Source organism: Geotrypetes seraphini, chromosome 10 (genome assembly GCF_902459505.1).
Source record: "Geotrypetes seraphini chromosome 10, aGeoSer1.1, whole genome shotgun sequence".
In the NCBI taxonomy this organism is placed as follows: domain Eukaryota; kingdom Metazoa; phylum Chordata; class Amphibia; order Gymnophiona; family Dermophiidae; genus Geotrypetes; species Geotrypetes seraphini.
The window spans coordinates 81,321,350-81,344,841 of NC_047093.1; the positions used below are offsets into that span (position 1 = coordinate 81,321,350).

A 23,492-nucleotide genomic window follows, 5' to 3' on the forward strand; every position below is an offset into this window, starting at 1 on the left:
AATACGCCACATCTAGCGCTCTCTGGTCACCCAGTCAAAGAAATTGATCAAATTTGTCTGACAAGATCTGCCTCTAGTGAAACCATGTTGCCTTGGGTCAATTCCCTTCCTTTTCTTGCTACTCTGTCTTTTTGGAACAGATTATAGCCCTTTATAACTATATCCCAGTCATGCCTTTCCATGAACCACATCTCCATGATAAATTCTCCCCTGAAATCCTTATTATCTTGGAAGTAAAACAGTATGCTAAGCCGAATGCATATTATTACATAATTCCTAAAGTATTCAGTGAGGGGTCTGTTTATTAAATGCATTCTGAACTTAATATAGGATTTAGCATGTGCTAATCATTAATATGGGACCACAATAATGGCTACTGTGCACTAAAATTAGGCAGCATATTAAAAAGTCCATATTGCTTGCTGACATATAGGTCAGGAACTGGGTTGGTTATGGGTGAAGAATGAGTGTGAACTGCAAATTGCAGGAAACACATGGTACTAACTGTGTGCTGTCACTGCTGCAAATTCACAAACAGCTTGATTCATACAGCCTGGGTCACGAAGCTGTGGCCCAATGTGCCAGGACTTACTCTTCATTCCTTCTATAAAGGAATTTTTCTATAATAGGAAAACAAACTTTTCAGTGGTAGCCCCAACCCTATGGAATGCTTTACCATCTCATCTCCGTCACGAAAAATCTATCGACAAATTTAAGACTAACCTAAAAACGTTTCTTTTTCAAGACGCATTCAATTACGCTTGAATTTATCTTCTTAAACCCACCAACCGCTTTTAAGAAGCAATCCTACCCCTAATGTTTTATCCTCTCTCTGTCCATTTCCTTTCTACCCCCCTTTTTTTTTTTTCCTCCCCTTTCTTATATCTAATAATGGAACTTTTACCCACTCCCCCCTTTCAACCATCACTTCCAAGTCCATCTTGTCGATGTCTTTAATGTCCACCTCCCCTTCTTTCCATAGACATTTCCTTTAACTATTATTTTTTTTTAATCTCTATTTTAATATTTTATTGTAAACCGGCTAGATACTCGTTGATGGTCGGTATATTAAAAATCAATAAACTTGAAACTTAAAGAGGCCAGGGGTTAGTTTGCCCTTATCCTGAGTATCCCTCATATAACTCCCCCCCCCCCCGAAAGCCCCCTTGTCCCCAAAGCTGCCTTTTACAACCCTCCCCCTGAAGAGCTCCCTTCTCTTTCTAATTATCCCTCCCCTCCCTCCTGGGCTTACCTTAATAAATCCATATGGTTTAGTGAGGTCAGGGCAAGAGTCATCTCCAGTAACTACTGATTCTGCAGACACCAGATTCTAAATGTCACTGGCAACATTATTTGATTTATTTAGTAATGAGGTGTTTTGTATGCATTTGTATTGCTTGTATCTCATTTTTATGTGTTTTGCGGTAACTTAAATTAACATGCATTATGATAATTTGCTTTAAGAGGCAAATAATATGTGTTTTGACCATAATGCACCTTAATAACCTCCCTCCATAGTCTTCTAAAAAGATAGCAGGTACTGCCAGGAACTTTAATTTTGGCCTTTGATTCTAAACTATGAAGGTCTCCTGGATTATGCTGTGGTCAAGAGGAATCTAAGACACTCTAATCAGGAGCTGCGTAATAAAATCTTTACTGAGTATCCACACAGTACAAGTCTAAACAATTTATTTTGGGAGAGATACTTAAAACTTTCCATTCCTGGGGGATTTATTCTGTTTGTTTAAGACTTTCCCACTACTTTTTGACTAAATAAGTAACTTTTTGTTTCTGAACTCTGTACAGTGTCTGGAATCATGGGTGGTGCTATAGGTCTTGCTTGCATCATAATCTGGATTGCAAAATGTGTTTGGTTTGGTTTTTTCAGTTCCAATTTTTTTAAAAAAATAAATCTTTATTCATTGTTAAAAGCCAACATAAAGTGCAACAGGCTAGCCAACAATTAGTACAATAAACAGCACTCATTACAATCAAATGATATAATAAGTACATAACACTCCCACCCGCAACCTCCCACCCACCCTTCCTGGATGTATATAGTACTCATTCAGAAATCAAAGGGAACTACTAATGATCAATTCTTACAAAAGTTTGTCAATGGACCCCAAATCTCTTTTAATTTATTATAGTGTTCCAATTGTAACAAATTGAAATTTTGTATAACATACAATAAAGCAGGAGAAACAAATAAAAAAAAAAAATGCTCATAACAATTATTAACACAAAGCTTAGGATATTAAGGGACAAAATGGTTTAAAAGTACCTGTCCATGCTATAGTTTACAGCTATCCTGGTTTAAACTTGTTTAAATCATCTGTTTTCAGATATGAATTTGAGAATCAGATTTTTTTTTGTAAAAAACCTTAAAGTCAAAAAGGAGTTCCGATGTTTTTTTTTTTTTTTTTAAATCTTTATTCATTTTCAAAACTAATACAAAGTGCCAGGAATTATACAGACATTAATAACCAACGTAAGCACTTAAATTCCATCAATAACAATGCTGAAGAAAAATATTCCTCCCATCCCATCCAACAATTTAATCCAGAAATAAACCAAAAAGATTTCCCCCCACCTGCCCCGTCCTGGATATGTATAGTTCCAATGTTTATGAATAAAAATATGCCTACCTTCGGAAACCTTGTTATAACTTTAGCCCTGATACCCATATACAAGAGGTGTTCAATAATTTATCTACCTGAGTATGAAAGAAAGTAGTAAGCATGTTGAAACAAGTCTGTGCATTCTGGAACATGTCACAAGGTTACTCATGCACAGCTGCGGCTCAGTGTGAGTCTAACATTCCAAGAGACAGGGTGTTACGAGAGTCCTCATGTGAATCAAGTAAGAAACTGCTAGATTTGGAGTATCATTCAGTGATAAACTTTCTCACAAAAGAAAGGAAAAAGCCAAAGGAGATCCATGTAAGAATGACTGCAGTTTATGATGAGCCTGCACCATCATCCTACAAAGTAAAATTTTGGAGCAAGCAGTATAAGTGGGGTAGAGAGTCCATTGAAGATGATCCTTACACTGGACGGCCTGTGGAAGCAACTGCCACAGAAATGTGCAAGGATTTAATTTAGTCAGATAGACGAATTAAGGTTTCTCGAATAGCTGAAGAAATGGGCATCTCAGCCAATACAGTTTGGAAAATAATTCATGAAAGTTGAGCATGTCCAAGGTTAATACAAGATGGGTTCCAAAAATGCTGACGCTGTCAGAAGGCCACGAGGCTCCAGTGCTGGCAGGAGAACTTGGAGATGCTTCAGGAAAACCGTTAATTTTTTTTCATCATTTGGTGATTGGAGATGAGACTTGGGTCTATCACAAAGATTCTGAGTCCAAAATGGAGTCAATCCAATGGAAGCACAAGCCACCCCCCACCCCAAAAAAGTTCACGACAGAAAAATCTGCAGGCAAAGTCATGTCTTCAGGGATGATGAAGGACTTTTGCTTCTGGAGTTCATGCCACACAAGATAACCATAACCAGGGAGAGTTATGCCAACACAATGAATGCTTTGTGGGAGTCAATTGAGAAGAAAAGACAAGGAAAACTCACAGCAGGTGTGCTGCTTCTTTGTGACAATGTGTCAGTGCACATGTCATGACAATCACAGGCTGCCATCCGAGAATGTGGGTTTCAGCAGCTGAACTATCCACCCTACAGTCTTGACCTATCTCTCTTCAGATTATTTCCTGTTCCGAGTTTTGAAGAAATCTCTCCATTTACATCGGTTTTCAAGTAATGAAGATATCAAGGAAGCTGTGACATTCTGGTTTGATGGTCAAACAGAAGAATTGTTTTCATAGGGGTTAAAGTCATTGCCGGAAAAGTGAATGAAGTATATGGAGCTATCAGAGGACTATATTAAAAGTTTAAACAAAACATTTTTGAAAACTCTTTTCTTACATACTGAGGTAGATAAATTATTGAACATCACTCATACCTAACTGAACAAGATGGCAGTCCTAACTATCCAGGTAGGCTTACATATATGACACTGAATACTGGCTGTATCCATAAAACTTCTGGGTTCCATCATAGATCCAGATATTCAATGCCATCGCATTGCAAGTCAAATGCAAAGTACTGATAAGGAAGGTAAAGAGAGGCCTTGAAAAGAAGATTGCATTAAAAGTAAAAACCCATAGTAAAAACTCTTTTAAGTATATTAGAAGAGAGAATCCAGAATAAAAGAATCAGTTGGACTGCTAGAAGACCAAGGGGTAAAAGGAGCAGTCAGGGAAAACAAAGCCATAGCGGAGAGAGTAAATTAATTCTTTATTTCAGTCTTCACTGAGGAACATTTGGGGGTGATACCTATGCCAGAAATGATATTCAGTGCTGATGAGTTAGAGAAACTGAAACAAATGTCTGTAAACCTGGAAAATGTAGTATATCAATTTGATAAACTGAGGAATAGCAAATCACTTAGACCAGATGGTATACATCTGAGAATACTGATTGAAAAATGAACTTGCAGAGCTATTGTTAGTCATTTATAATTTATCTTTAAAATCCATTATGGTACCAGAAGATTGAAGGGTGGCCAATGTAACTGCAATTTTTTTAAAAGGGTTCCAGAGGTGATCTGAGAAATTATAGTCCGTTGAGCCTGATGTCAGTGCCACATAAAATGTAAACCTATATAAATGTAGACAATTATAAAGAACACAATTACAGAGCATATACATAAGCATGCATTAATGGGGCAGAGCCAATGTGGATTTAGGCCCTCTTCCATCAAACTGCGATAGAAGTTTTTAGCACAGGGAACCGCGCTGAATGGCCTGTGCTGCTCCCGATGCTCATAGGAACTCAATGAGCGTCGGAAGCAGCACGGACCATTCAGCGTGGCTCACCGTGCTAAAAACTGATATCACAGTTTGATAGAAGAGGGCCCTACTCAAGGGAAATCTGCCTTACCAATCTACTACACTTCTTTGAAGGGGTGAATAAACATGTGGATAAAGATAAGCCGGTCGATATTGTGCATCTGGATTTTGAAAAGGTATTTGACAAAGTAACTTATGATCAACTCCTGAAGCAATTAGAAAGTCACAGGATAGGAGGTAATGTCCTATTGAGGTTTAAGAGCTGGTTAAAAGATAGAAAGATCAAGTAAAATTAGAGTATACAATACAATGCTGCGTTAGGAATTTTCACAATAAGAATTTAGTAGGTATAATAATCTCTCCACAGCTGGCCTGTAAAACAAATGCTGACTGCTGCAGCTCAATATAATAATAATAATAATAATAACTTTATTTTTGTATCCCGCCATACCCGGAAGAGTTCTAGGCGGTTCACATCAATTAAACAAGGTTACAAGTGGTTTACATCAGTTGAGCGGAGTTACAAGCGGTTCAATAACAAATTGATCAAAGTTGTCAGGGGGGGGGTGAGGGAAGGATGTAGAGGGGAGAGGGGTTGTTAGATAGAAGGGGCGTTGGGATCCTGGTCTTGGAAGAAGCGGGTTTTGAGTAGTTTTCTAAAGCCGAGGTAGTTGGGGGCCTTGAGGGCCATTTGGGATAACCATGGGTTTAGCTTAGTGGCTTGGAAGGCGAGGGTTTTGTCGAGGAATTTTTTAGAGTGGCAAAGTTTAAGGGAGGGGTAGGCGAATAGTTGGATTCTGCGGGAGTCCTTGATGCTGTGATTCAGGGCGAAGTGAGGGATGATGTAGCTTGGGGATAAACCAAATACTGATTTATAGCAGAAGCAGGCGAATTTGAATAGGACTCTGGATTCTAATGGCAGCCAATGGAGTTTGTGGTAGAAAGGGGTGATGTGTTCCCATTTTTTCAGGCCGAATATGAGGCGGACAGCAGTGTTCTGGATCATTTTGAGTCTCCTGATGGTTTTTTTTGTGGAGCTTAAGTAAATGATATTGCAGTAGTCCAATATGCTAAGGATGGAGGATTGTACTAGCAGGCGGAATGAAGTGTCGTCAAAGTATTTTTTTATGGTGCGGAGTTTCCAAAGCACCGAGATACTTTTTCTGACGGTATTGTCCGTGTGTTTGTCAAGGGATAGATGTTTGTCTAGTGTGACGCCCAGTATTTATAGGTTTTGTTCAAGGGGGAAAACGGATCCTTTTACTTGAATTGTGGTGTCTTTGATTTTATCTTTGGGGGTTGCTAGGAAGAATTTTGTTTTATCCGGGTTTAGTTTTAGTCTGTATGATAACATCCAGTGTTCTATCTGATTGAGTATGCTTGAAAGGGAGGTAAGGAGCTCTGATGTGAAACTGGTTAGCGGGATGATTATAGTGATGTCATCTGCGTAGATAAAAAATTTGAGCTTGAGGTTTTGCAGAAGGTTTCCTAGGGAGGCGAGGTAGACGTTGAACAGGGTGGGAGACAGGGGGGAGCCCTGTGGCACGCCACAGGAGTTCTCCCAGCTATATGAGAAAGCGTCGTTTTTGAATACCCTGTATGATCTGTTCCGTAAGAACCCGTGGAACCAGTTAAGGACCTGGCCCGAGATGCCTATGTAGGTGAGGCAGTCAAGGAGAATGTTGTGGTCGACCAGGTCGAATGCACTGCTCAGGTCGAGTTGTACAATCAAGGCGCTGGAGTCTTGGCTGAAGAGTGTGTGAAGGTGGTCTAGGAGAGAGGCTATAATGGTTTCGGTGCTGTGGTTGGAGCGAAAGCCTGATTGATTGTCATTTAGGATATTGAATTTATCAAGGTATGTGGTAAGTTCGGCATTAACCAGCCCTTCTGCTATTTTGGTGAATAGCGGGATGCCAGATATATCCGACCTCTGGTCACTAATCTCACAGCTAGGTTACTGTTAGACCTGGTGAACTTCTCCGCCAAAGAACCAATCACTCCAAAATTCGTGTGGAAACAAGACAACTGGACAGACTCCCTATGGTCCGACCACAAACTTTGTAGCTTCTCCATTCACTACCAACAAAAAAACACCATAAACAGAAAAGCAAGAAACACCAAAACCCACACCACTAGATGCAAGATTGACCCGAACGAATTCTGGTCCCACTACGAAACTATCACAAAACAAAACGAAGAAGCGGACCAAATCATGACTACCTGGATCAAAGACAGCACAAACATTATAAACGAAATAGCCCCCTTAAAAACCAGCAGAATTAGATCCTCAAACCAGGAGGGCTGGTTTGACCTAGAGCTACTACAGGCAAAAAAGGACCTCAGAAAATCGGAGCGACAATGGACCAAATCTGGAACCCAAGAGCACAGAATAGAATGGAGACTCAAACTAAAAAGGTGCTATAGACCTGACACTGACATAAGGTAGTTCATATTATATTAAATTACCAAGTTCATTTTTCAATTCAATCAGTATTCTCAGGTGTACATCTGGTCTAAGTGATTTGCTATTCCTCAGTTTATCAAATTGCTCCATTACATCTTCCAGGTTTACAGACATTTGTTTCAGTTAAATTACCTTGAGCAACCATAGGCTGAATTGTTAATTGCAGATGACTGTGCATAGCATAACACTTATTTTGGTATGTTTCTTTTCAAGATTGGTGGTGTAAAGAATATAAATTCTCATAATTTAAAAGTAGCGGTTGGAGTCATTGAGGAATCCAGACAGCTTCGACTGCAGCCTTTCAATGAATACAGGAAGAGGTTTGGTTTGAAGCCTTACAAATCGTTCCAGGAGCTAACTGGTAATAATTTTTCAGTTTGCTGTTTTTACAGTGTTGGTACTAGTCACTGGTATAACAAGGGCAGTGGGAAGACCACCCTGGGCACCGCCTTGGGGACGTAGGCATCTCTCCTCTTCCCCGCACCCCCTATACCTCTTCAAATCTTCACCAGCCGTGAGCAGCATCTTTTACCCGCTACTCGAACTGGCCTCATCCCTCTTTATGATGACACTTCCTGTTCGTGGGGACCAGGAAATGATGTTGGCATGATTAGAAGGTAAGAGATGCTACTCTTGGCCGGTGAAGATTTGAAGGGATATGGAGGTGGGGATGAAGTGCATGGGATTCTGAATCATTGCTAATATGAATTTGAAGGATTTTGCATTTAAAGCTGAAGTTTGAAAGTTTGTACGATTGAAGATAGAGCACAGGGTTTTTTTTTTTTTTTTTTACTGATGAAGTTAGTTACCCTATCTTGTCTGTGAGTATAAGTTTACTACAACAGATGGGGTTCTGAGTTTTTTTCCCCCCCTGATTTAGTCAACAACACTGCATGAATTTACTTAACATAGGGTAATCTTGGTTTTTGTTTTTTGGGGGGCTGTAAATAGTGGGATTCCCCAGCGGTCTGTGCTGGGACCACTGCTTTTAACATATTTATCAGTGATTTAGAGATGAGAATAACTAATGAGATCATTACATTTGCTGATGACACAAAGTTGTTAAATCACAAGAGGATTGTGAAAATTTGGAAGAGGACTTTGCGAGACTGGGAAACTGGGCATCAAAATGGCAGATGACATTGACCCCCCTCTTTTACAAAAGTGCACAATGCTTTTTAATGCGTGCTAAATATTAGCGCACGCTAAACATGTGCTAAATGTTAATGCATGCATGTTATCCTATGGACACGCTAGCGGTTAGCGCATGTGTTGATTTAGCACGCGCTAAACGCGCGTTAAATCACTTAGCGCACTTTTGTAAAAGAGGGCCTTAATGTGATCAAGTGCAAAGTGATATATGTGGAAAGAGGAAACCGAACTATAGCTACATGATGCAGGGTTCCAAGTTAGGAGTCACTGCCCAGGAAAAGGATTTAGGTGTCATCACTGAGGATACGTTGAAACCCTTAGCTCAGTGTGCGGCAGCGGCTAAGAAAATGATCAGGAAAGGAATGGAAAACAATGATGAAAATGTTATAATGCCTTTATGTAGCTCTATAGTGCAGCCACACCTTGAATATTGTTTGCAATTCTGGTTGTCATATCTCAAAAAAACACATAGCAGAACTAGAAAAGGTACAGAAAAGAACAATGAAAATGATACAAGGGATGGGGCAACTTCCCTATGAGGAAAGGCTAAAGTGACTAGGGCTCTTTAGTTTGGAGAAGAGATGGCTCAGGAGAGATATGATAGAGGGTATAACATACTCAGTGGAGTGGAAAGTGTAGATGTGAATCACTTGTCTACTCTTTCCCAAAATACTAGCAATAGGAGGATGCAATGAAGCTACTAAGTAGTAGATTTAAAACAAACCGGAGAAAATATTTCTTCACTCAATGTGTAACTAAACTCTGGAATTTGTTGCTGGTGAATGTGGTGAAAGCAGTTAGCTTAACAGTGTTTAAAAAAAGGTTTGGATAATTTCCTAAAACAAAAGTTCATAAACATTTATTTATGATGGACATGGGGAAATCCACTGCTGAATCCTAGAATAAGCAGCATAAAATTTGTTTTACTCCTTGGGATTCTACAGGTTCTTTTGACCTGGGTTGGCCACTGTTGGAAACAGGATACTGGGCTTGATGAAATTTTGGTCTGTTACATTATGGCAACTCTTATATTCTTATAACAAAATCATACAAATTAAAATAAATAGGCATAGTAGTAAAATAGCCCCCAGATTTCCAAATAAAAGCCTAAGGGTAAAATATTCAGATGGTTGCAGTCAGCTTTTTTTTTTTTTTTTTGGGGGGTGGAGGTTTATCACCAGCATTATACCTGGATATTCAATGCTGAGCCATGTCCAGGCATCAACATTGAGGGCTCTTTTTACAAAGGTGCGTTAGGGCCTTAACGTGCAGAATAGCGCATGATAAAATGCTGCGCGCGCTAGCCGCTACCGCCTCCTTTTGAGCAGGCGGTAGTTTTTCGGCTAGCGTGCGCTAAAAACGCTAGCGCACCTTTGTAAAAGGAGCCCTTAATATCGAGGCATATATAGCCAGTGAACACTTATGCTGTAAGTGCAATATTCAGCACTTTAACTGCATAAGGTGAACTCCACTCTTAGAATGCCCACAAATTAGCTTAGGCAGTGACCAAGGATATTCAGCTCCGGACAAGTGGCCATTTAAATCACTTTGAATATATATATATTTTTTAAAATTATATTCCGCTCTTATCAACATTTCTAGGCAGATTCCAACACACATACATAATTTATAACAGACAAAAAAACATTAAAACAACTTTTACTTAATAAACTTCAAAACACTTGAAAGAGAAAAAAGAAAGAAAAAATCTAGACAATCAGCATTGATATACCTCCCTAAACAAAACATTTTCAACAAAATCTTGAAGCAGTCAACATCACCAAGCCCTCGCAGTTGATCGGGTGATTGGTTCCATAACTGTGGTCCACGCACATAGAATATGGATTTCCTATATTATTTGCAGCAAATTTCATGAACAGATGGGACCACTAGGGCAGGCATATCCAACTTCAAACAGGTCGTGATCTATTTTTTCCAGCCAAAAGTACCAGTGATCTACTACCATGAAAATTAAGTTTCAAATTAGTTTCAAATTAAATTTTAATCCAATAAAGTTGGAGGATTCCACCCCCCCCATTTTTAATGAACCGTCTATCATTTACTTGGATGTGATTAGCTGTTAAGCAAATTAAGCAACAACAGAGAAACGAAGATCCAGTAAGAACTGCAAAGGGAAATGGAAAGTACATTTTTTCTTAAAGTTTTATTGAGTAATAACTTTCTGTAACTGTCTTAATAACTTTCTTTAACTTTTATTGAGTAATTTGTGTTAAATTTAGATTGATCTTGCACAATCTTTAATATTTCGCTCTTGCTCATTAGTGAGAGGTCTGAGCCTGCATTTCATCCACCAACTTTTTGAAATTGGGTTAATATTGCCTGAGGGCCAGTCTCAGGTAATCCTGGAGATGTTCATCTGTCATGTTGGAACGTTGTGGACTCTGTCATTTTCAGATGGGAAAATGCAGATTCACACAAATACGTTGAACTGAATCAGGAGTGTACAGCTTCACTGCATCTTTTCTTTTCTTTTTTTTTTTTAAATTCTTTATTGATTTTTAAACAAGAACAGTGTTATATAAATAAAAGAACAGTATATTATTGCATTCATTCATAACACTAGTATCTATATAGATAACAGAACTATCATTCAATAATTACATTATTTTGCATATAGTAATAACAAAAGAACCAAGTAAATAATATAAAATGAAACCAAGTTACCTAAAATATCACTATCAATATTTCCTCCCAACCACCCAACCACCCACCCTCCCTGGATGTGTAAAGATAAATTAAACAAGAAAAAAGTAAGATAAAATACAATATTATATTTGTACAAATGTAGTCAATGGGCTCCAGATTTTGTTGAATATTCCACTAAGTCCCCTACACTTCGTATTAATTTGTTCATATTTGTATATAGTACACACATTCATCCACCAGAAAGTATAATTTTTTCTATCATGATTCTTCCAATTACTTGTAATCAATTGAATGGCTATACCTGTAAGAATTAAAAATAGACGACTTTTATATTTATCTAAAGTGGGTTTAACATGTAAAATTGTTCCACAAATTATAGCCTCATATGTTAATGGAATATTTGAATCTAAAACTAGATTAATTTGTCCCCATATTGATTTCCAAAATATTAATATCTTTTCAAGTTGGGAAATTTGTCTCTAGGCACTAGCTTCCAAAATGATTCTTGCTCAGCACAGGTCTTGAGAAAAATGTCATTTTTAAGGGTTAATATTTCGTTTTCAAGAGCTGGCTTGTTCAATGAGTAATTTTTACTCATAGCAGCTGCAGTTTCTTTAATGTCCACATCTACTTTGAATGGGTATGGGTATGGAACAACTGTTCCAATTTTTTGGAAGTCACAGAATCTATTTTCGAATTCCTGGATTACAAGCTCTCAGCAGACGACCTGCCGGTACGAGCTCTGTCCTAGCGACGGGGCGAGCTGCTGGAGAGATGGAGCCAAGTGGGGCTGGTGATCTACCTCTGACCCCTCCACGATCTACAAATAGATCGCGATCTACCTGTTGGACATGCCTGCACTAGGGCATTGTCGTTCAAGGAACATAAGTTCTGTGTTAGTTGATAAATACAAAGGGAGTCTAACAAAATTGAAGATTTCCTGCCAGCCAATGTTTTTAAAAGCAAGTAACAACAGTTTATAACGAATATGATACTCAAATGGCAACCAGTGCCGTTCTTTAAGAAAAAGAGTGATGTGTTCAGATCTAGCAGTTCCAATCATTAACCTTGCCACAGAGTTCTAAGCAGCCTGTAAAGATCTCACGTATTTCTTAGGAATACTCATTAGTAAGGAATTACAATAGTCAAAATATTGATCCTTCTATGTGTTATACAAATGTACCATGACTATTAAAACAGTAATACAAACTACTATCTCTTTACACAGGAGAGAAGGAGATCGCAGCAGAACTGGAGGAGCTGTATGGAGATTTTGATGCAATGGAATTCTATCCTGCACTGATGATTGAAAAAGCTCAACCAAACGGCATTTTTGGAGAGAGCATGATAGAAATAGGTGCACCATTTTCCCTTAAAGGACTTCTGGGAAATCCTATTTGCTCACCTGAATACTGGAAGCCAAGTACATTTGGTGGAAAAACTGGTTTTGATATAGTTAACACAGCGTCCCTTCAGAAACTCGTGTGTCTTAATGTGAAAAAGTGCCCTCCAAATGTTGCATTCTATGTCCCGGACTTTAATCTAGAAAATAGGTTTCATCAAACAAAATCATCTACAGAGCTCTAGTTTTAATATTAAGAATCAAATCATTTTTATTAGGGATATGTGCACCAGTTCCATTTAAATCTGAACTCCGCCCTTCATGAGGTGTGTGTGGAGCATCCAGATAACCGATAGGGTCACAAATGATTTTGAATAAATCTGTGCCAGAAGCAACCACCTTAGGTATTATAGTTTTTAGACTTCAGCTGTGCAGCTGTGTGACAAAACTTAAGCACACAGACCAAGTAGGGACATTTCATCACGTATTAACCCCTAGGCCGGCTAAAAAACTAACGCCTGCTCAATGCAGGCGTTAGTGGCTAGCGTGGCAGGCGGTTTAACGCGTGGTATTACGCGCGTTAAACCCCTACTGCAGCTTGATAAAAGGACCCCTTAGTGTTTAATAGTATTTAAAAACTCATTCATGGAACTAGCATAACTTAGGGGAACTACCTTGAAACAACCCCTATGGGCGAAACATGGGGCTCCTTTTACGAAGGTGCGCTAGCGTTTTTAGCACACGCACCAGATTAGCGTGCGCTATAGCGCGCGCTAGCTGAAAAACTTCCGCCTGCTCAAGAGCAGGCGGTAGGGGCTAGCTCATGCGGCATTTTAGCATATTTTGTCCCAGAATCCAAACTCTGCTTTGGAATCTGAATGCCCTGCACTGACCCCAGGAACCGGCAGCATTTCTCTCCCCGAGGCCACCGGCGCTGCTCCCTCCCTTCGCGATCGCCTCCTTCTCCCCACCCCACCCCCACTGAGCGACCCTGTCCTTACCAGTGCACCGCCGGTGTTAGAAATTGCTTGCCGCCGGTTTTCTGCTGGGCTGCTGCTGGGCCTTGAGATCCAGAAGGCCTTCAGCATGCGCAGATGCTCAAGGCCCAGCAGCAGCCCAGCAGAAAACCGGTGGCAGTGGCTTCGGGGGGAGCATGGGAGTCGGGGTGAGTCTGGCAGGAGTGGGCCAGCACCTGAGAGTCCCAGCGGAGGGGGGGGGGTAGAGGCATCTGGTGGGGGGGGGGCAGTGGCCAGGAGCGGCCGAGCCAATGGTGCCTATCCGGGCTTAGTGACGACGGTGGCAGTTTGATGTACAGCCAGCACCCTGAAGCCGGGGCGCACTATTACCACCCGCAGTGACATGAGCACCCTGCAGTACAGCCCCTACCAAGGTACCACTGTATTTGTTAATATTGTACCTTAAAATCCAGTGTATTTACTGTTACAATTTCCATTTGTGGGACCCAGGAATGGATTAATCCAGTTTCTATTATTTTCTTTTTTTTTTTTTAATAATTCTTTATTCATTTTCATATTTGACAATAAGTGCACAAAATATTATATTACAACAAGTTCTTACACAACATCACTTTGATATCTACTACATAAAATCTAATAATATGTTTAACCCCTCCCCCACCACCCACAGTTTCTATTATTTTCAATGGGAAAAATTGTCTTGGAACTTGAACAGGGTTCTGGAACGGATTAAGTTTGGATTCCAAGGCATCACTGTACTATTAAACACAGCTATATAGTAAAATAAAACCACATAAAAGACTAATAGACCAATGACGATCTTGGTCCTACTTGATCTGTGTGCTTAAGTTTTGTCACACAGCTGCACAGCTGAAGTCTAAAAACTATAATACCTAAGGTGGTTGCTTCTGACACTAATTGATTTGGAGACCTTAGGGAAAGTATATACTGTATATATTTTTGCCTTTAATATTTGAATAAATCTGACATATGCTTGGCTAAGCTTGATTTGCTCCCTGACTTGGCTTGGCTTCCATCTTTAGGTCTTTTCCAAATGCAGATATGCACAAGCATGTATATTAGGGATGTGCTTGTGTGTGAAACAAAGCAGGAAATCATAACAAAATTTCCTGCTTTCAATTTATTTTTCAAACAAAGTGAAAGGAAAAAAAAAAAGACAGAATTGCATGTATTTCTGCTGCTTTGTTTAAATATTTAAGCCAAATTGTGCTTCAACTCTACCCTCTAAACTTTTTGCAAAGCCATTTAACCATGTAAATAGGTATTTATTCAGCCAAATTATGGGCTCCTTAAACTGAACCAGCGAGGTAAATACTCCTTCTATTCCTTATAATATATCACCAAACTCAGGTACACAAGTAAAATTGGAAGGTGAACTGGAAAATGAGGGGAAATTTAACTATAGGAGGGCGGTACCACTTTAACTAATTCAGGCTAGTAGCATAAAAATAACAGCTGACATTATTGCACTGGAGCCAAATGGGTGTCAAGAAAAAGTATAAAGGTGAACAGGATCAAAAAAGACATGCCAGGGCCTAAAAAATGGCTACAGATTGCATGCCAATCATGCAATGGCACCATTTCTAGAATCATGGCTTTGTAAAGGGTAAGCCTAAATTTCCGGCACCTAACTTTCATATGAATCATGTCTATGGAGACGCTTTACGATGCCTAATGCCACTTCTAGAGTTAGCCACTTCTACAGTGTCATTAGGCATTATAAAGCACCTCCGTTGATGCGATGAAGGTGGCTGGCGCCTACATTAAAAACAATGATTTTAAAACTCTTTTAATTGGCTTTTACCAATTAAATAAGGCACCATTTATAGAATATGGGCCATACTGCCTGTCTTGAAATCTAATTTAAAATTTTCAAGAAAAATGTAAAAGAAATTTAGGAGGAAATGATAAAAACAGTGTCCCAATTGTAGGCAGCGGTAGGCATCCTACTGCTGTCTAACCAGCCAATTGAGACACATGTTTTCTAAAATAAAAAAACCACAAGGAAGGCTGTCTACACTATAGGCGTCTGTCGCGGGTGCAGCGAGGCGCCTAGGGATGCTTAAGCTTGCCCATGATTGGGCGTGGTTTCACCTGGAAGTGGCATAGGGCAAGCTTAAGTGATCCTAGGCTTCTCCCTAGGGTTGTGATAGGCGCCTGACATGTAGGCCAAAATAAAGCTGGTATACATTTCAAATAGATGCAGCCAGTATGCTGATCGTGGCAAAAAAAATCTCACTGCCGTGATCAGCTGAGCGGCTTTGGCAGAGAACTAGCCCTATGCAAAGTTGGCTGGCAATAGGGATGCCCACTCCCTCCTGCCCTCAACTCCACACCTGACACTGTCCTTAGCAGGAGGAATGCCCACTCTCTCCCACCACCACACCCGAACCCCCACCCGACACAGTCCTCAGCTGGAGGAATGCCCACTCCCTTCCGCCGCCACCCTGAACCCCCTGACGCTGTTCACAGCAGGAGGGATGCCTACTCCCTCCTGCTGCCAGCCCTGTTGATCCCCTGAACTCCAGACACTCCCCAAAACCCACCCAACACTCCCCAACACCTACTTGACACTCACCCGGCATTCCCCAACATTGTCCAACACACCCTGACACCCACCAACACTCACCAGACATTCCCCAACACCTACCTGACATGCCCTGACACTCCCCAACACCTCCCCAATTCCCCAATATTCCCCAATATACTCTAACACCTCTCGACACCCAACATTCCCCAACACCCACCCGACACACCCCAATACCCACAACACCCAACATTTCCCAACATATCCTGATACTCCCTCACACCCTAATATCCCACCAACACCTCCTGACCACCCCGTACCTTAGGAGATGACCAGAAAGAGAGATGCCCACTCCCTCCTGCTGGCAGGCCCATCTCTTCCAAAATGTCAGGCCTTCCCCTTCCTGGTGCATTCTGGGATGCAATGGAGAGGTGCCTAAGTTTTCAATTGGTCCAGGTGTCTAAGGCCCCTTCCATAGGGCATCTGGGCCAACTGGAGTCTTAGGCCTCCTTCCCAGAGCATTCTGGGATGTGCTGGGAGTGGCCTAAGATTCCAATTGGCCATATACCTAAGGCTATGATCAGCTGATGGGAAGGGATCAGGCACAATTCTCTAACTGGTGCCTGTAACATGGGCGCCGGTTAGAGAATCGGGCCGGTTAGGTGGGGTTGGGCGTGTGTCCCTTAGGGCAGACACAATTCTGTATAGGACACTGGTGTGCGATTCTCAGCTGCTTCTTAGGCAGTTGCAGAAACAGGCATCCTATACAGAATTTCCCCCTTAGTGTCCAGAGCTAAGTCATCTGGAACCAGAGCAATATACTTTCTTAGCTCTGAGAAACTTTGCAGAAATCAGGAAAAATTCAAACCTTTTGACCCAGAAACAAAGCATCTCTTATATGAATAAAAATCTCAGAACATGATTCCTATCTGAGAGAAATACAAAAGGCACAAGAAGTGTTCTATTTGATTCTTCTAAATAATCCAAAAGGAAGGAAGAAAACCCCATGGGCAAACAAGCTAAACCAAAAGAAAGAGTAGGGAAGGGCTGAACACATCAACTTAAGGAACAAATGTAATTTTATTATAAACAAAAATCACTTAAAATCATATCATATATGTAAAACCAAGCCTTATGAAAAGTCCAAGTCTGTCTGATTCTTCTCCAGAGGATTCCAACTTAGCATACTTATCTAAGCTACCTGAGGAGACTTCATCATAAGTTGATGATCTTCTCCTTCCCTAAATGACCTCCGACAGATAGACAAAACACTTTACTCATAGGTGAAAACAAGTCGAGTTTATGCCTATAAATATTTTGAAAACCAGACTTGGTATGTCTTGAGGATTGAATTGAAAATCCATGTAATAGATAGAATATACATTTATTTGAAACAACCTAGGAAATATCATTATGCTTATCAATATGGGTGACTATTAAAATATTATTTTACCACTAGTACAAGTTATTTTAGCAAAGGTCCGATTTTATGCAAGGACAACTATTGTTGGTATGTGCCATCGTCGTGTTCAAGTTCTAGTGACTTGATGAATTGCGGATCTAAAAAGAAATCGGTTTTATGCTAGTCTGGAAAGGTCCTCCAGCGTCATCCCCATGGTTGTTTTCAACATGTCCAGCCATCTGATTTCAGGTCGCCCTCTTTGCCTGGTTCCTTTGATCTTCCCAAACATGAAGTCCTTCCCCAGTGATCTCTCTTCATTATATGGGCTTCAAGTTGTATCTTCATTATATGGGCTTCAAGTGACATAGCCAATTTGATCTCTTCCAGAATCGATTTGTTAGTTCTTTTGGCAGTCCACAGCATGCCTAAAATCCTTCTGTAGCACCAAAACTCGACTAAGCCCCCTTTTATCAAACCATAGTAGAGTTTTACTGTGGGTGGCGAGATAAATGCTCTACCTCTAATAAGAATTGAATTAGCTTCAGATCATTTACCTCACTTGCCTGTGGTAAAAAGCTCTATCGCAATTTGATAAAAGGGGATCCTAGTTACTAATAATTGGGGTTAATAGTAAAGTAATACATTTTAATGGTTTCCTACATTGATAACTTCTCCTCAGTGTCATTGTTTTTGCCAAGAAAAAATCCAAAATTTGGGGTGTTTTCTGTACATAGAACATGCATACTAATTCAGAGAGTGTGCACATTTTTCAAAGAGTGCACACCTTGTAGAATCACATTAAGTGCAATTCCAGTCAACACTTAATTTTTTTTTTAGGCATGGTATATATAATCAGGTCCTAATTGCACGGTAACCCCTGAATTCTATATATGTTGCCCAGATTTAGGCAACAATCCAAGATGCATATGCAACGTAATTGGATAAATGTAAATGTAAGAATATGATACAAGTCTAATCAATCTTGAATTGATTAAGAATACAATCAATTTTCATCTCTTAGATATTATACAAATATTGATTAGGTATCGAAACTAGGTAAGAAGTTATAATCTTTATTAGGATTCTGGCTTATTGTTTATTTTTATGCTATCACCTTGTAAGACATATTGAACTAAAACAGGTTAATAAGGGATATAATGACATTAAATGTAAATGAAATTAGAAGCCATTCAATTAATCAATTAATGACATTAATTGGCACCAATTAGGATTTGTGCGCACATCTTGCTACATGCTATTCTATAACACTGGATGCCCAAACACCATAGCGCACAACCTAAAACGAGGCATGGGGAAGGGGAGCTGGGGGGGTCATAGGCATTTCAAAAAGTTGTGTGCAGTTATCGAATTTGCAGGATCTGCCTACATTTTATGCACTAGGATTTACAGCTGGTTTCAGCTGGCATATTTCTGACACCCAAAGTTGGAAGTGGGAATTGGCATTAAAGGGCAAATTCTATAAGAAGCGCCCAAACGTTAGGCACCTAATTAGGCACTGTTCGGCGCGATTCAAATAAAATTGGGTGCTGTTTAATGAATCACGTTGAGCGGAACCTATTTTGGAGGCGCCCAAGAAATAGGTCCGCTCTAGGCACAACTAAATGTTAGGCGCCTAGCTGAGCGCTTAAGCACGCTTAAGAGGGGCAATTCTGTAACAAGGCACCTAACATATAGCCACTCCCATGCCTAACATGCATAACGCCTATTTTTTTGAAGGCCGCCTAAATTTTTAGAGGCGCTGTGTTGCAGAATCGCTCTTTCTTGATTGGCGCCTAAGTTTCAATGATTGCTGATTAAAAAGCATAATTGAGCTTGTTACTCAATTTACATAGGCGCCTATCTAGATGGGCGCCTCCGAAATAGGTGCCTAACATTAGGCGCCAGTTATAGAATTTTGGCCTAAGTGCTATTCTATAAAGCACTTTTATAGAATAGGGCTTAACAATGATTTTTTTTTTCTGCTGTTGATTTTTTAGCAAATATGTAACCACAAGAAAATATTCATAAGATAAATCAACACCAGAGATTTTTGTAAAGCCAGTTTCCAACCAAATACGGAGAAAAGACCTCAATATTTCTCAGGAGCATATCCGGGAAACTTTCTATGGCAAATCTTCAGTTGTCATAGAGAAATACATCCTTAGTCTAAGAAAAACTCCGTTTCAAAAACTATATTCACAAAAACTTTTTTCAAAATAATTTTTCATAGAACAATAGGAAACCAGCACTTATCTTAGGTGATCACTCTGTATCCTCTGATATTGAAAAAATCTCCACAGTTGTACCCAGATCCCTAGTGTTGTTTACTTGCAAAGCACAGGGGAATGATTTAGATTTCCCTTTTAGATTTCCCGACAGGCCCTGTTTCGCATAATTGCTGCATCAGGGGAATATATTGAAAGAAGAGCTACCGCTTCAAAGATTCTCATATATTCTCCGTATTAGGTTAGAAATTGGCTTTACAGAAATCTCTGGTGTTGATTTATCTTATGAATATTTTCTTGTGGTTATATATTTATTACAATATTCAGCTTTTATTAATTTATTTTTGTCGTTGATTTATTAGCACCATTTATAATTTTCCCCTTAAGTGCCTAATGCCCCTTAGAGGGAAGAAACTCTAAACTGACTTGGCTAAAAAAAAAAAAAAAAATACAAATATGTTGCTGTATGATATAACAATTTATTTTCTTATCACCTGCATTGAAACAGAAAACCTGGAAATACACTACGGCTGTAATCATAAATTATTTCCTTTGTCCCTAACTTCCCAGCTCTCCAAGTAACAAGGAGGGCATATGGGGCTAATTTGATAACTTCCAGGCAATAGATTCTCAGCATTTGCTGAGGTGCTCTTAACCTGGGAAATGGAAAATTAGTAAACTACAAATTATTTACCTTATCTAGGTGTGACTAAAATGTGTATTTTAATTTACTGTAGGCATAGGTATTCCTGGATGCACCTAATACTACTACTAATATTACTATAGCGCTACCAGATGTATACAGCACTGTACAGAGTCACAAGACAGTCCCTGCTCAAAAGAGCTTACAATCTAAAGAGACAAGACACAAACAGGATGTCATGGATACAATTAAGGGGAACGGTTAATCTGCTGGCTGAGTTGGTGGGCAGTGGGGAGTAGGGGTATGGATTGAGGGCTATATAAAAAAGGTGGGATGACCGTCTGCTTTTAAACAAGGGAAGGGAAGAGGCTTGGCGGACAAACTTGGGTAATTTATTCCAGGTAGCAAGATGAAATATGTACATTTACTTTCCGATTCTAATCTAATCTAATCTGCAATTTGTGGCTCACTCTAAGCCTAAAAAGGATCAAGACAATTTACAATGTTAAGAGACTCATACAAATCATGGGGAAAATGCAAATAATAGGTTGTCAGTAGAACAATGAACTAATACAGAATTTAAAAAAGAAGCCTGGAAAACTGAGGTACTAGGAAATTACAGTCTAAGGAGAAACATTGTTGTTCAGTCTATGGAACAGGTGATTACACAATAATATGGTGGTAACAGAAAGGTTATTGATCCATATAGACCAGTGGTTCCCAAACCTGTCCTGGAGGACCACCAGGCCAGTCGGGTTTTTGGGATAGTCCTAATTAATATGCATGAGAGAGATTTGCATATAATGGAGATGACAGGCATGCAAATCTGCCCCATGCATATTCATTAGGGCTATCCCAAAAACCCGACTGGCCTGGTGGTCCTCCAGAACAGGGTTGGGAATCACTGATATAGATGGTTATGTAATTTGAGGTTTATTTTGAGAGTTCCACCCAGACAGTTGATCATATAGAAATGTTTTCAGTTTTCTTCTGATGTTCTCCTGTTGTTGATGGGTAGGTTGTTCCAAGTTTTGATGGTTACATAGGTGAACAGAGAGTTGAAAATACGTTTGTACTCGGTTCCTTTGGGAGAAGGGAGAATCATCAGCGAAGCATTGGGGTAAATGTGAAGCATTGGGGCAAATGTGGAGATTTGAGAATAGGTGGACTAGAGTTTCTGAGGAGTTAATGTTGTGTGAGTGAAATATTATGCCGGATATTTTGACGGAGATCTAGGATACCTGATAAAGAATATGCGTGCAGATTTCCTCTTGGAAGGCATAAATGTGCATGTTTTTATACTTTTATGTTGAAAATTTGAGCCAAGTTTGCAGGTAGAAAATAACCATGGAGTTTGTACCTGGTTGGTCAGTTTTAAAAACTTTCATTCATCTCCACCAGGTAAAAGAAAAAAAAATATATTTTATAAAAAATTGCTTTAACATTTCTTCGCCCAGAATGTTCAGGGAGTCGAATATCTCAAGAAGCATCATAACCAAAGCAAAAAAATAAAAAAAATCATACTACACGCATGTATTATATAACAGCTTCAGTGCCCAAATTTGCCATTATAGAATATTTATTTATTTACAACCCCCTCTCCCTTTTTACAAAACGTAGCATAGTTTTTAGTGCCAGCTATGGCAGTAACTGCTCTGATGCTCATAGAATTCATAAGCATCGGAGCTGTTACTGCCATGGTCAGCACTAAAAATCATGCTACAGTTTTGAAAAGGGTTTTTTTTTTTGTTATTCATAAACCACTTATATCGTAAGTGGTTTAAATTGATCAGGTACTCAGAGTTTTTCCCTATCTGTCCCGATGTGCTCACAATCTAATATTTGCTTAGTGCTAAATTTTTTTCAGCTAACTTTTAATGCCCTTTCTTGAATCTACTTCCATATATCTACGTGATACACACATTAAAATACCCATTTATGTATTTCCAAATTGCAAATAGAGCTTCTAAAATAACTGCTTTAATGTGCATGAAAACATAAAAAGAAAACTGTTTGATTGTTGTTGTTGTCTTGGACTGAAAATGACATAAAATGAAACAACAAATGTTGTTCATGTTCTCAATATCATTCCAAACAACTGCTCATTTCTGTTTGGCACCTGAAGTAATGATTTCAAATGGAAGAAAGACTACAGAGACCACAATGCATTGGGAGGTAAGAATAAATGTGACTGTCCATAAGACTCCTTCCAGATTAGTTATATTATGTCACTGCATATATTCGAATATAAACCTATCCAAGTATAAACCGAGATAACAGTTTTGCCCTCAAAAGGGGGGGGGGGGGGAAACTGTTAACTCGAGTATAAACTAAGGGGGGTGGGGGTTATATTCAAGTGTCAGGGCCCTACAGAGGAACCTGGAAGTGAGTTGAGCCAATATTTCCTGTGTACACTTCCACCTACCCCCCTCGCTGACTGGCATTTGCTTCTCAACCTCCTGCAGATGCCACCACTGCAGCACCCAACATTTCCCACCCCCACCCAAATAATCAGTTTGTCACTTAATTGCTTCTCTGGTGGACTCTGACACTAACTGGATCGGAGATGGGTCTTGAGCATCTGCGTATGCTCTTAGGCCTACTTGCTCCCGCGCTCTCTGAGTGGAGGTAAGTTGGCAAGATTAAGAACAAGTAAAGATGCTTAAGGCTCTGCTCCGATCCAGTCAGTGAATAACTGTGTCAGCATCTGCTAAAGAAGTATGTAAGTGACAAACTTATTATTTGGCGGGTGAGTGGGAAATGTTGGTTGTAGCTAGTGGTGTAGTGAGAGGGGGTCTTTGCGGGGGTGGTCGTACCTCTCTTCCTCTCCTGCCCCTCAGCAAACCTCTTTAAATGTTCATCAGTGTGAGCAGCATCTTACACCTTCTGCTCACGCTGGCCTCAGCTCCCTTCTGACATCACTTCCAGGTCACAGGACCAGGATGTGATGTCAGAAGGGAGCTAAGATCAGCATGAGCAGCAGGTGGAAAATGCTGCTCACACCAGTGAATATTTCAAGAGGTACATGGGAGATGGGAAGCAGCTGCTCAAGCAGCAAGGGGCAGGGGGTGCACGGTGTGGCAATTCTGGGATCCACCATCCATAGCACCAATGGTTGCAGCTACGATGATGTTGAGAAATCAATACTAGTCATTGGGGGGTGGGGGGGGTGAGCAGTTGAGATAAAAATGCAGTCATCAGGGGGGTGGGGGGT

At 39.9% G+C, this 23,492-nt stretch overlaps 1 protein-coding gene across 5 annotated transcripts in view; it reads left to right on the top strand.

Annotated features, from left to right (window-relative positions):
• PTGS1 (prostaglandin-endoperoxide synthase 1) overlaps positions 1–13,506 on the top strand; it is a 125,987-nt gene extending 112,481 nt beyond the window's left edge. For all 5 annotated transcript variants that reach the window (XM_033962228.1, XM_033962227.1, XM_033962226.1 and 2 more), the window contains 2 exons: positions 7,536–7,683; positions 12,370–13,506. In XM_033962228.1, coding sequence (XP_033818119.1) covers positions 7,536–7,683; positions 12,370–12,728 — 507 coding nt within the window. In that variant the 3' untranslated portion in view covers positions 12,729–13,506. The remainder of the gene's footprint in view (positions 1–7,535; positions 7,684–12,369) is intronic.
• Positions 13,507–23,492: the final 9,986 nt, after the last annotated feature.